The sequence below is a fragment of the Thermobia domestica genome, chromosome 8, assembly GCF_964235325.1.
Source record: "Thermobia domestica chromosome 8, izTheDome1.hap1.1, whole genome shotgun sequence".
Classification (NCBI taxonomy): Eukaryota; Metazoa; Arthropoda; class Insecta; order Zygentoma; family Lepismatidae; genus Thermobia; species Thermobia domestica.
The window spans coordinates 218,290,368-218,305,804 of record NC_137461.1 but is presented as its reverse complement, the minus strand read 5'-3'; the positions used below and the strand labels follow the sequence as shown (position 1 = coordinate 218,305,804).

At 36.7% G+C, this 15,437-nt stretch overlaps 1 protein-coding gene across 1 annotated transcript in view; it reads left to right on the top strand.

The window, feature by feature from the left end:
* Positions 1–333: 333 nt before the first annotated feature.
* The window catches only part of LOC145693438 (uncharacterized), a 683,742-nt gene continuing 668,638 nt past the window's right edge, over positions 334–15,437 (top strand). The window contains exon 1 of the mRNA XM_081769432.1: positions 334–1,853. Coding sequence (XP_081625558.1) covers positions 1,409–1,853 — 445 coding nt within the window. The 5' untranslated portion in view covers positions 334–1,408. The remainder of the gene's footprint in view (positions 1,854–15,437) is intronic.

Genomic DNA, 15,437 nt, shown 5'->3' with positions numbered 1-15,437 from the left:
ATCCACTCCTTGGCACACGCTATAAACAATTTTGTGGTCACTTCAGAAAGTGTCTGAGCGCTTGCGAAAACTAAGTTCAACGACACGTCTCAAGAGTGTGAGCAAAAAAAAGATTCAAATACCAGACACATCTGAATAATAATAATAACAATAATAGTAATAATAATACAAGCAGAAGAGAAACTGTTGCTATATAGATAAACATCCGAGGTTTTGAATAATGACACTTGCTGGTCTGTCATTTGTCTTGACAATAACACGTTCTTAAAGGCCCTTGTAATGCTTTATTTACATCTTTTTATTCACCTCGTCGACACACGAAGATTTTTTTTTTTTTTATTACGAGAGACGGACTATTCTCCTGGTGGGACATGCGGGGGCCATCTGTGTGTAGCTGTGTATGTTCATACGTACGTTTGTGTCTGTGTGTGTGTTATGTGCTTTAAGTGTGTAGTAGATGGCTGGCTGGTTGCCTTCACTAAAGCCCTGAGGACCGCCTCGAAGGGGTGTGTGTGATGTGGATGCATGCTGCTATATTTAGGGACTGTACTCAGAAATAATCCGCGCTTTGGTGTGTTTATGGTGAGGCCGAGTTAAAAGCTGCGTTAAGCGATGTGCTCCGTTTCTTCACTGTCTGTTTGACTAGTGCCTTCTCCTTTGTGAAGTGTGTATTTTAGTGTGTGCGTGTATATGTGTGTATGTGTGGGAACCCCTGCAAGAACATAAATCGTTGAGTGATCTGTCGATTAAGTGTGCGATTTATAACTTTTTATTAGGTGTTCTATCTAGTGCGAGTGATCGTCACCGTAACCATGCGTTAAAGCCGAAAGTTACGTTTCTCTTTTCACGTTTTCCCAAGTTCATGGACACATCGCTTTACACAACAATTTTTACTACGTAATAATTGATTCTTTACTAATATCTATTCCCGAAGACAACTGGAAACAGTATGCTAGTATGCTTGTAGGAATGTATTTTGAAATGCGTCAAACACCAGGAGTTAGCTTCCTATTCGACTGTTATTTTGATCCCTAAACATGTACTTCCTACGTGTTTCTCGTTCAGTTACACTATTGTTGTTTAACATTTAATTTTATACCCTATTTTGTTTATAAAATTGCGTTTTAGAGGTTTCTTGTTTAGTCAGTTTTACATATAGTAACTTTTCTTTCGACTTTTGTGTGGTGTGTATTGTGTATTTCGAAAAGAAGAATCGAAACGATAAAATGATATATGAAACGTATTATTACAAATGAGGATGTGGTTTGGTTCCTTTTGCGTTCCTTATATTTTATATATTTTCCTTTTTTGATTATTAATTATTTCTTGAAATTTATCAACTTTGTAAACAATTGTAATTAATTAAACTAACAATAATATGAAGTTGTTATTGCTATGTTAGTATAGTATGAAAAATCAACCAATCGTCATGACCGCAATTGGATTATTACTGTTTTTAGTGGTCCTTGCAAGTTTTACACTAGTATCCGTAACAGCTGGTGTTCAACTCACTCGAGTGGTGAAACTGAAACAAGGGGACTTGGTAGGCGAAATTGTGGAACCAAACCACAGACTTTTGCCCAAAGTTGAAAGGTTTCTTGGAATCCCTTATGCCTCGCCTCCAGTGGGCTCTCAAAGGTTTATGCCACCTGGATCACCGCCACCGTGGACCGGTGAAAAAATAGCCAACAGTTTTGGACCAGTGTGTCCTCAAAATCTTCCCATAAATAACACTGCTGTGGCATCCAGTAATATCTCTACAGGCAGATACAAATATCTGAAAAGGTTATTGCCGTACCTTCAAAATCAGGATGAAGATTGCCTTTATTTAAATATCTACGCTCCTGCTAGAGGTAAGTGCTATTTTCTTTTTACTTTTCAACATACAATAACAAAAAGTATTGCTGTATAATATATATATATATATATATATATATATATATATATATATATATATATATATATATATATATATATATATATATATATATATATATACGAGGATGATTCAGAAAGTAATTCCTTGATTTATCTTCGACAGATAGCGCTGATACAGCTATCAGTGGAAAGCTTGCAATGTCACCTAAAAGTGGTAGTAACATTTTTCAATTACTCTCCATTACGAGCAACATACTTGCGCCAACGGGACAAGGTTTTTCATGCCGTTGGCGAAGAATTATGGTAGCTGCGGGCGACACCATTGCCGAACTGTTGTTTCCATCTGCGTGTGACAACTGTAGCGTTGGCTTTTAAAGTGATCCTTAAGTTTGGGGAAGAGCCAAAAATCGTAGGGCGCAAGATACGGACTTTAGGGAGGATGAAGCAGAATGGCAACAACAGTTTGCCAGCAGGTGGGAGAACTTCGCATTATTTTGGCGGAGGAGAGGGCGTGTGATGGTACTCTATCGACTGACAGTTCATTTCCGGATCGTAATGGTGTATTCATGAGTCGTCACCGGCGATGAATGTTCCTGGACGCACAACCTTCTGCAGTCAGAAATTCAATGACAGCCCGCTGTTTCAACCGGACGTCACCACTGGATGCCATGGATTGCTCCATTACTCTGGAACGAGAATAGATAGGAAGGTGAAACAAGTGATATTCTATAGTTAAAACATCATTGCATTAATGATAGACAGTTCAGAATGTTTGCGGTACTATTGGCCAAGTAGTGGGCTTGGAGGCATTACTTTCTTAATCACCCTCGGATAAGATAGATAGATAAATATGCTACATATGAAAATGAAATCGAAGTTGTATGTCGCCTTTGCACAGAGAAATGGATGAACGGTTTGAAATGATTTTTTTTCAGAGTAGTTAGTACTTGGATTTAGATGCGTTATTTCTTTTTGATAATCAATTATACAGAAAATATGACGATTGATAATAAAGATGATATTTTGTTATTGTTGCAGCAAATTACTGCACATATGCATTGATTTTAATTTCACAATAATTGCATAATCACAGGATTTAACCAATAGCAGACACTGTGCTGAGATTTTTCGTTGTTATGATATTATTAGAGTGTTGCTATTTGTGTTATTCCAAACCAAGAGACTTTGCTGAGGTAAATCTTCCAAAAGAGGACACTTTGCTGGGAGATTTACTTTAACTTCTTCCATCAACAGAAATTATATAACCAGCAAGAGAGACGTTTTTATTTCATATATGTTGGATTTATCAGTAATGTTGGTAGGGAAAGTAACACGCATTGTAGATTTATAGGGTATACAATGAACTGTATCCCATAACATGGTGCGCTCTGCTAATCAAGCGCAGCATAAATTATGTAGCGTTAATGTAAAGGTATATAACGTACATTTCTAAATCCAAGGCGAGGCGTCCTTCTAATTTTTTTTTTTTTTTTTTTTTAAGAGAGTGATATTAGTATACACAAAATATCAACAGCGAATACTGGGTATATTTTCAGAACGTAGTATAAAACTGCGGTAAAAGTCAAATCAGATACAGACCTTCCCTAGTATTCCTTACTGGAAAGCTCACTAAATCTGCAAATGTACTAGGCTAACGCGGCAGGCGAAGAGAGGTTAAAGTTAAATTGAAACTGGTGATTCTGTTCAGTAAAGGATACTTCACATCATATCCCACGAAAGCAAGACGACACCACATTTTTGAACACGAAGTTATCGCGAAAAAAATAAATGTCTTGGATTCAAAAATATACGGTAAAACCATGGACGGAGCTAGGAATTGTCTGTTGGGGGCAGACCTTTTGGTCGGTCTCGGAGGTCTTGTTATGTGGCCATCTTATAGGTGGCATTTTAGTTTCTTGTCAAAAAATAGGGGGTCAATGCGCCCATGCCCCCCATAACTCCGCCCATGTGTAAAACCGTAAATAATTCTTAAGAGTACTAGAATGAGAATAGAGCACAAAATAAAACAGAGAAGGAACCTTCAAGCGAAGCTGTCTTGGTTAAGGTAATTCTAGACGTTGTCCTATTATTTACAACTCTATTTATTTCGCCTTGTTTGCTAATTTTGTTTTATTTCCTTACCATTTTGAAGTTTTTACAAGTATTATGCGCGACAACAAAACAATGAAATCTTTCAGTTTAACGTCCCACGGTTTTGTCTTTAAGACTATGGGATATGGATGATTAAAGCAAATGAATGATGATGGGAGAATAAGTGGCATGAGAATGTAGGGGGAAACGGGAGTACCGGTACCCTGAGAAAAAAAACACGGATACGATGTTATCCACGACAAACTTACTTAGTCAGGGGTCGTACCGCAACGCATAAAAAATAAGCGTTCTACCATTGAACCACTGTGCCCTTAACTGACAATAAAAGATCAATTAGTATTGGCAACGAACGACGTAGCTTTTATCCGTTTTTTGTGGATTTTCTCAAAAACTGCTCATGAGAATTTCTTCTTCAAGTATGTTATTTAGTTTAGCTCAATTTGATCTACTGATTGAGGTACATGTTATCTCTGGGCAACATTACGGTTAACCAAACATTGAAGTTTTAGAATTAAACGTATTTGTGTTTTATACCATTAACTATGCTATATACTATCGTCTTACTAGTATCATATTGAAGAACTCGATGAATGTACGTTCCAGTATCACTTTCACTTTTATAGGTGGCGCGGTTGCCGTACAGAATCATTTTTAAGATTATATATATATATATATATATATATATATATATATATATATATATATATAAACTATTTTTTTTTTCAAAACTACACAGGAGGTTTATACTCACCCACATCATTTGGTTTAGACCAATGAGACTAATTGATTGTTGTATATCTTACCTTTTGGACAACTTTTCCTCGTTAAGGTCGATCACTAGGTGTTCTTGGTGCCATGCAAAACGCTGCTTGAATAGTGCAGCGTTGCCAGATAATGTCTAGTGTTACTGATGCCAGATAACAAAGGAAGTAATGATGGAATAATGCTTGGGTAATTACTGGAGAAATTAGTTTTCTACCTTTGCCCCAATTCACAGCTAAGTTCCGCCTCTCAAACTGCAACGCTAGAATCCAGGAATTTTCTTATTGTGACTACCACAGTAAACGTTCAAATTTGGCAATAACGCATTATGGCGCTCTGCGCAAGTTTCTTCTCAAAATCTATTTCCTTACATGTAAATTAATATTTAAATAAAATGTGAAACATAACACGGAAAACGGTCGAACAATATATCTATTTTGTAATAAGATCGTTATTTTAAATATTCTACACATACAATAAATATTTCGTAAAAACTGAGCACTTCTAGTAAGATCTAACAGTAAGTGCCATCTTGTGTGCTCATTGTAAAACGAATCAAATATTTTCTTTTATTTGTTACCTTTTACGATATCAGAAGGCACAACCAAATGAATCAGTATCTTGTGCTGTGGTAATATATAACGTTTCATTGCGCAGTAATTAAGGGAATGAGCTAAAATATGTATTGACTTCCGGGTGGAGATCCACCTTAATCTAATACGTATATAAAATTGAAAGTGATTATGTTTTGACTTTATATCTCTTGAACCACCCGACCGATCTCAATCAAATTTTCAACATAGATCAGGTTCGGACCTGGGTTAGTTCTGTCATTTCACTTTGAGTCGAATTCATAGTTTTCGGAGTCGCTGAGATGAAGGATAACACATTATACTGTTTAAATCCAAATTCAGCCTTTTATGTTCAAAACGAAACGTATTGTCTCCTTGCGAAGAACGGGCAACCTGCTAGCTATAAATAAAATTGTCGAATTAAAAGAATTTCCTTATAGATTTCTTCACTTTTTTTTAAAAAAAAAATTGTTGCTGTTGCTTTGGAGTTCAGCGTCCCATTCAGCAGCGAGGCTATATGAGACGTGGATCTACATCTTAACGTGGGATTGTAACCATATGAGCTTCCGCCGGGAATCGAATTCGGGTTTGTTTTCACTTTTTAACAAGAATTTTATTTCCTTAACTGATCCCAGCCAAGCACTTGAACTATGTAAGCTAGTGTTTAAATAAAGGGGAAAAGTTTTTAAAATCAGGTTATAGTACCGACAAGATGCTGGGTAATATGGATATTGATTTCAGTATTCGAAACATTACATACTTTTCTGCCGCTTTATTCATATATCCATTGTTTACTGTAACACGTATATTTCATATCGTAACATGTTGACAGATAACTCTGCGTAACTAAGATATTTGATGTTTAATCTCTCGTTACATGAAGTCTGATGATCACGCACTCATACATCTACATAAGATAAATATGTCGAGCTGCAATTAAGGGAAAACAAATAATGAATAAACTAGTCAGCTTTAAAGAGCCTCTCTCAATTTTCACTTCTCGAATCCTTTATCAATGGCCTAATGTTAATATCTCGCCTAAAACCCAGAATTGTTTCCTAATTTCGTTATTTACAGAAAGACAATTTTATTCACCGACTTGATCAATCTTACAGACTGATAGATCCTACTTAAAAGACTGTCTTTTTTAGTAAAGAATTCATGTGCGTGTGTTTCACCTTCTTTGTTTCTGTAGAGCTTATGTGATTAACCTTTAGCACCAGTGAATGGTCTCAATTTATTTTCAAAATTACAAGAAGATTTTTTTTTACAAATTATCATTTCAAATGAAAGTGTATTTCAAATGAATAATAATTTCCCCTTACCAAGTATTTTTATCAACTTGTAATATGTTAACATTATTTTACATTGTGTTTACACATTTTAACATACAGTATGTGCACCCGCAGCATGTTACATTGGAAGAAATAAAGATACCTCTAACAGCCAAGCTACTTACCGGTTAAATCGCGATTTACTAAGATGTTAAAGTTAGAAAAACACGTTTCTCTCGTTTGAAACAAGCTAATGCTTATATTATTGGATAAAAAATATTTTTCTCGTATATTAAAAGCATGGTTTGTGATGGTTTCACGTATCTTTGATGCTATGTAAGACAGGTAGCTCCAGTATTAATTAAAATATGATGCACTACATTTCTCAGGTTTGTATACAGGTACATTATCTTACAAAGAATTGAACACTAGACCCCGTGCACAGAAAGCGCGTACATTATCGATTTTTTTAAAAATTTTATAATTACACTATTGGCTTTATAAAATTGTAATGTTAGTACGACCATACATTCACCAATCCACGCATGACAACTCTTGAACAAAATCAAATTTTTGAATTCTTGTTATCTTTTATTTTTATTGATTTATTATTATTATTTGGAGTTATTTGTTCTTTTACTAAATAACGGTGTACTACTTTAGCTGGCAACAGTGTTTAAGTGTCTTGGTTCTTTTGTTTTTGATTTCGATATTGTGGGTGTTAGGGATGCGCACGAGACGAGTCGAGACAGGATTTTCCTGACAAAATTCGAGTCGAGGCACGGCTCTTCCAATAGAAAAATATACATTTTTCGAGTTCGAGACATCACTTTTACAGCACATTTTCGAGACGAGACAGCCACAAATCTTGTCACGTGCCCATCCCTAGTGGGTGTGCGGAGACAAGAATTGCAATTTCTGCTGGACCATATAACATGGTCGAAGGTCATACAATATACCTCGAACAATTAGCCACCATATCACAAGCAGTTACAACTAAAGACCTTGTGAATATGTTTATTTCTGTGTAATATTATTTTATGCAATTTGAAGTTAAAGTCATTTAAATATGGTGCATTTTATATTAGTTGCAATCGTGTGGTGATACGAATCAAACACTATCAGGCCTACAGTCCATTATGAGTATTTGTTTTTAACATTTTCATTTCATATTAGAGTTAGCACTTCAATTAACTACAAAATTTAATTCTTTTTCAATGGCCTAACAATTATTATTATTATTATTATTATTATTATTATTATTATTATTATTATTATTATTATTATTATTATTATTATTATTATTATTATTATTGGTAACAGGCAGCTTGAGCGATTATCTTCGCCGATTTCGTTGATGAATTTAACCCGTTGAGAGCATCACGGTGACTTTAACGGTGGTAACTGTGACTTTACTGATGCCTATCTATATACCATATCTTATACATGGAAATATGTACTGAGATTAGAATTTGGTTTCGATGATAAAAGGTAAATATTTTCAGAGTAAAAGATTTTGGGATCATCAGATTTTTTTAGGGGGTTTGAACTTAAAGAAATATCGATGAGGTAAAACCATACATACTTCGGGGCAGAGATTGTGTATAATGCCTACACTAGAATCAAATAAATAAGTAAATAAAAATCAGTGTTTGAATTACTTTAGATAGTTTTCTACTTACTTTTTCTCATTGTTTAATGTCCAACAAGCATCACTTCTAACTAGTGCTCTCAACGGGTCGGGTCGGGTTGAAGACCGACCCGACCCGACCCGTGACCCGAATTGACTGACCCGACCCGATGACCCGACCCGACCGGACTGACCCGAACCGTGATCCGACCTGATTGACCCGACCCGATCTGACCCGACTGACCCGACCCGATAACCCGACCCGAGTGACCCGACCCGATAACCCGACCCGAATAACCCGACCCGATAACCCGACCCGAATAACCCGACCCGACAACCCGACCCGAGTTGACCCGATTGACCAGACCCGACAACCCGACCCGACCTGACCCGACTGACCCGACCCGATAACCCAACCCGAGTGACCCGATCCGATAACCCGACCCGACTGACCCGACCCGACAACCCGACCCGAGTTGACCTGACCCAACCCGACCCGTAACCCGACCCGAGCTGACCCGATCCGAGTCGGGTCGGGTCGGGTCACGGGTCAGGTCGGGTCAACCCGATCCATTTGAGAGCACTATGGTCACAACACTGGGTGAACACCAAAATGCACTCCCATTGGGAATTGAACCCGGACCACGTGTACCGAAGTCTTACACGTTAACCACTAGCTAGATCAAGCGGGGATTTGTATATGCATCTTAATGAATATTTGGCACTTTTGAGGTTTGGTTATTTCTTTTTATAACTGATACCAATGTCCGACGTGGGAGAAATTTATTTTTATTTTATTTATTTATTTATTTATTTTTATTTTATTTTTTTTTTTTTTTTAGTTCTATGTGACGAAATTTTTCTTCAAGGTCAGTGTTCTCACCTGCTGGGACGGCAGGGCGTCTTCTCGGAAGGCAGTAGCAAGAGTCTCTTGGCGGAGACAAAAGGAAATCATTTAACTACAATGATAAGGGTTGAGGAAACAGGAGAACACCTGTGGTTTTTTCCAACCCTTCAACTTTCATTCCAAAATAGGTTCTTATGATTCCGGGACCCGTACCACTTTGATTTTTCTTTCTCGGTAATTAAAACGTATTTTACAGTATATATAGTTGCACGTAAGAAGATACATAATATGAATTTAAAAATACAGATTGATATTTAATTATAAAGCACTAATTTTATTTCATCACTTTCAGCCCAACAAATGAAATTCAAACAATTCGCTCCCTAGGTCTTGGTCATCAATACTGCGTCTTATTCTTTGTCTTGCAGTCAAGTCTTGGTCCTGCATTTCGTAGTCTTGGTGATCTTTCATGCTATACAAGAGCCAAGAATGCTCACCTCATCGGTACAAATGAAGACCAAGTGTGATTTTGATTATGGTATTTCATACTATACGGAAAGCTAGAAAATACGCTCATCGCTACTTGGTGATCACCAAAACAAGGCCAAGAGCAAGATTACTATGCAATTCGTCTTGCATATCCAATCTTTATCTTGTTCTTGTATCGATGTCCTTGGGCTTGGTGAAATAAAATGAAATATTCACTTTAAGCAGGGGTGTAGCCAGCAGGTTCGTGTAGGAAGGGCCCGTCGTTTTTGAGGGGGGGCGGCTACAATGTACAAAGCAAAAAATGTGTTGCTGCTAGTGTTTTTCAGGCCTAAAAGAAAGGAAAATTTTGGTTTCCTTCTGGAAAACTAAAAACACTATTTTATCTTATTTATTATTATTATTATTATTATTATTATTATTATTATTATTATTATTATTATTATTATTATTATTATCCATAAATTAGGTCTATATTCAAGATAGTTTCTATTATGCTTAATCAAGAACTACTGCCCGGGACCAAACGCTATACTTTTGTGCATAACTATAAAAATAACCAGAAAGTTCTGTCCCTTTTCGTGGAGGCCTGTGTTCAATTGGACCTCACACCGTGAGTTGAATGCGAGTGGAGATAAGGCGAACGTCAGTTGTTGGTGTGGGTATATCCAACATACTACCTGGTTGTGGCAATTCAGATACACAGTGAACTTGCGTAAAGACAGAGGGAACATGGGACATCCACAGAGCGTCATAAGAGCATGTATGCTGAACGAGTTCAAATGGAGGTCAAACGCCGCTGTAGCGGGACAGAAAATATGCCAGGCCTTTGTTGAGGGTGTCGTGACGACGCGGACAGTGCAGCGATGGTTTAACCAGTTTAAGAACGATTACCAAACACCCGAAAACACCACATGCCAGAAGACCAACACATGTACGTACAAAGAGGAACTGGGACTACAATTCAGTGTGTGGAGAAACCATTCGGCAGCACATCCATCAAGTTGGGAAGCACTACAAGTTGGGTCTCACATGTTTTGACTCTGGGCCAGAAGGCAACGCGGCAGTCCGAAACGTTTATTTACTGTTTCGGAGCCATTTCTGGACAGGGCGTTGACATGTGATAAAAAGTGGGTCCTATACGAAGCTCCACGGCGCCGTCATCATTGGTTAGCTTCCCATGAACCGATTTCAAAACAGCCGAAACCAGCACTGTACCAGAAGAAGGTCCTTCTGTGTGTTTGGTGCATCGTGCATCGGGAACTGCTACCAGCTGGTCAGAGTATCAATGCAACTGTGTAGTGTCAGCAGTTGAGCTGTGCTCAACAAAAACTCAAAACTCTGGGGCCATCACTTCTGAATTGCAAATGGGTCCTCGTTTACGGGACAACGCTAAGTTCCACGTGGCTAGGATGACTCAGGACACCATTCTCCGCCTTGGATGGGAAACAATATTGCAACCACTATATTCCCCGGGTATTGCACCGTCCGATTGTTACCTGTTCCATTCTTTGGACAATCACCTTAGAGGCCGCCAATTCAAATCCCTAGTAAAAGTCCAAAATGCACCTGATACCTTCTTCGTTTCACGGCCCACCAACTTCTACCGCGATGAATTCCATGGCCTTCAGGAACGTTTTCAGAAGGTCGTCGATGTTGATGGGGACTATTTTTGATCTTTCAGGTTAGGTGACGTATCGATGTTCGAAGGTGGTGGGTGAAAAAGCAACAAAACTTTTCTTGGTTACTTTTTTATTTAAATTTAAGACCTTGTATACAGAACCTATGTACACAAGATTGAGTTTCTTTAAATTTCACTTAATTTCTTTATAGTTTCCTGACAAAAATATTTATTTATTATTCGTGACTAAAAAAAAAAAAAAAAAAAAAAACAATTATTTTATTACACTGAGTAGAAATAAAAGAGAGCGAATGAAATCCAAACTGAATAAAAACATTGTTTCTCACCAAATTTTCCATTCTCTGTCTTTTAAAATACTTGTTAAAGCATATAAAAATATAATGTACTTACAAATCAGTTTAGTACCTTTGTTTTATGGCTGTATTTATAATATCTTGTTAAAATGTTTGTCTTTAAACTGTCAAATATAAATCGCAGTAAATTGTGTAATCTGCTGTCACAAAAATGTATCCTTTTTTTCGATCGGTATGGAAAAACAATATTTCTTCATACTATTTTACCGTATATTATTAATTGTCAATAACATTGTTACTTTTAAATGAAGGAAGCGAGATAATTTTACTATGATGTTTTTAAAGCTGGTCATTTACGGGGGGGGGGGCAGGAAACCATTTGGGGGGCCTGGACCCGATGGCCCCCCCTTAGCTACACCCCTGAGTTTAAGGTCCCTCGATTCTGCTTCGAGGCTAAGGGATATGGTGACCATGAGAAATGAATGAAATGGTGGAATGAAGAAAGTGGGAGGAAACAGGAGAACCCCGAGAAAACCCACTACACGGCGTTTCTCCACCACAAAGCCTACTTAACACAAGCTGGGATCGAACCATGGACACCATGCACCAGAGATGAATTCTCTACCACTGAGCTACCGCGGCCCTGCTTGGGCTTGGTCGTCCATATCCAATCTTTCTTTTGACCTTGCTTAAACAACTTCTAGTTTTGTTCTAAATCCAGACTCCATATTGGCGTAGATATTAATATTACAGTCGATTGGTAAAATCAATCTTCCACATTTAAAAATTAAGGTACACACAAGTACAAAAATAAGCATTTACCATAAAAACACTAGCTGCAAGTGTTCAAAATACATTTATGGCTTCTATAAAATCACTTGAAAATTGCTATTTTTAATTACGCAGGTAGTGTAAAACAGCAGTTTTCGACTCCAGCCGAGTTTAAGCTCAACCTAAACTTAGTTGACCAAAGTGAACTGACCCGACTGACCCGACCCGACAACCCGACCCGACTGACCCGACCCGAGTGACCCGACCCGATAACCCGACCCGAGTTGACCCGATTGACCCGACCCGACAACCCGACCCGAATAAACCGACCCGACCTGACCCGAATAACCCGACCCGACAACCCGACCCGAGCTGACCCGACTGACCCGACCCGACAACCCGACCCGATAACCCGACCCGATAACCCGACCCGAGCTGACCCGACTGACCCGACCCGACAACCCGACCCGATAACCCGACCCGAGCTGACCCGACTGACTCGACCCGACAACCCGACCCGAGCTGACCTGACCCGACCCGTTTGAGAGCACTACTTCTAACAGTGCTTAATAGAGAACGACCTTCATAGTTAGAACACTTTATACGTTACCAATACCGTCTCATTTTAAGATAGTTTTTGAGCTTCCGATCAGGCATGAACAATAAAATGTTGGTTTTGGAAAGGACATTTAAGAAAAAAATTAATATTGACGTCATACAATTGCACATGAAAAACTTACGAGGGATGGGATTATGACCAGGGACCAGGCGCATAACAAGCACGCGATGTAACGCTGAGCCACCGCGGCTCGTGTGGAAAAATGAAGTCACTGGTAAATATTAATATATAATTCATTCAGTACAGCACTTTGCTGCTAATGTTGATAGCAATGATAGCTGCTCTAGCATTTTAATATTTTAATATACACTCTATTTAATTTCACGTCCTCAATTGTCTCCCATGAAAAAGATTATAATAAAAATTGAATGGTAACCGACTAAAGGGATAGGAAGAGAGCAAAATTATATATCTATTGCATTTAGTTCATACTCGTACTCTCCTGAGTTGGAGTTTGCTACCTTCAATAAGCTCACAATATCCCGACATCTCAGCGTCAATATACTACTATAGTCTTATTGTTATAGATATAATCAAAAATATAATTATCATACTGTACTCCCCAATCATGTCCCAGATATGGCGGCAAAAATATAACATAATTTTGTCTTCAAAGTTATCAACAAGAAGAAGTCTTTAAAGTAAATTCTACTTTTAAATAAACTGTTACAAATAAATAAATGAAGTTGTAGCATTATTTCCACAGGAGCAACGTTACTGCAATGTTAGTTCGTCGTGTTTCTCTTCAGTGGATTTTGTTCAGTACAGGTTGTCAATTTTTCTTCTTACAAATGTGGTAACAATCACAAATATTTGTTACGTAAGTTGTTAATTTAACACGCAAATAATAATGGAATGAATTTCACTCTTTGCCTGTACAATAATTAAGCAAAATGAATGTGTTTGAATAAACGCAATTATTTACAATGCCTAAATGAAGATAAATACTATTAATCAAATTGCACACAAGTTTATACAGCCATAGAAGTAGCAAGAACGGACCTTTAATGATTCTGTTGGATTATCGTGTAGTTTCAATTTTAAGTTAAGCTGCGGAATTTACATTTTTTATAATATAGCCTCACGAAACTGAATATATGAAGTCAAATAAGTAATCAAATGGAATGAAATAAACTATTTGGAATATATTTTGTTCTTGATTTAATATTCACATTTATACGTAAATCAAATTATGATGTTAGAATATACCAAAGAAATTACATTTGTTTTATCTTAAAAATGTATATTTTTAAAGTTTCTGTCGACCACTTGTAGTCTGAAAACTGTAACGTTGCTTACTTGATTTATTATGTAACAATTTAGGATGAAAAACGTATTTTTGTATCATTGATTTAAGTTTTACGAGAAATAAATAAATTCTTTATTTAGATTATTATACGAAAATATTACATAAGAGCATTGAGAAATGTCTCGAAATCCTCCTATACCTGTGCAGATTGAAATTGAGAAAAATATTTCCGTGAAAGGAAATAACAGTAGTAAGATATGGGGAGAAAAACAATGTCGAAGATAATAAAATGAAAAGAAATATTTAGAAAGAAATCTGAGAGGATATTTTCTTACTACAGAACTAGTAGAAGGTAAAGAACGAGTGGAAGAATACACTTATAGTAAAGAATTATTTTAAAGATTCTTCTTAAGCTAAATTTTGAAAGTTTTTTAGAGTACCACAGGAAACAAATGAGATAGATTTGTAACAAGTAGCTCTCAAAAGATAACGCATTTGCAATGCTTTAATAAGACTATTTTTGATTGTTTATTTATTGAAGTTTAGCCATCCTTTTCAGCACCTAGGCTATACGAGATGTGGACCAACAGTTTTAAGTTAGAATCGGAACCACTGTATACCTAATGCCTTTAAATTTTGATGTTCTCTCTCCGAAAATCGAACTTGGAACTGTGCATCAAAAACGCATGCAGTAACCATTAGACCAAGCTTTAACTATGTTACTTACTGTTGTTTGTTAAAGTAAAATCTTCCATATACGAGCATATCCGTTTTACAAGTTTTGAAATAATTGTCTGTAAGTCTCCTAAAATATTCTTAGAAAGTAAAACACATGAAGTTCACACATTGAAATTATGTAGTATTTTCAACTTAGTGTAGTTAGGATTAAAGAATTAATTATGATAGTTAGGATTAAAGAATTAATTATGAGCTATTGAATAAAGACTACAAAGTGAAAAAATAATATCCGTAAAAAACTAATAGAAATAATGTTTTCATAAAAGTAGACTGAAAAGGAGAAAAATATTTTTGATAGGTTAGTTGAATGCTATTGTCATATTAGTAAAAGTTTAGACAAAATGCACTAACAACTAAATTTTTAGTAGGTATAAACTAAAGAAATAGGGTCAAACTGAAGGCATTAAGTATTTTCCGAAGGTTGAAGGGTAAAGTTTTTGTGAAAATTAGGGAAGTGGTTCGCTTGCATTCTGTTTTGTTTTAGTTCCGTATACATTTTTATTCCTCCCAAAATATTATTTTTCACATTTTTAACGCATTTTTTAAAAATATTTCGTTAATAAG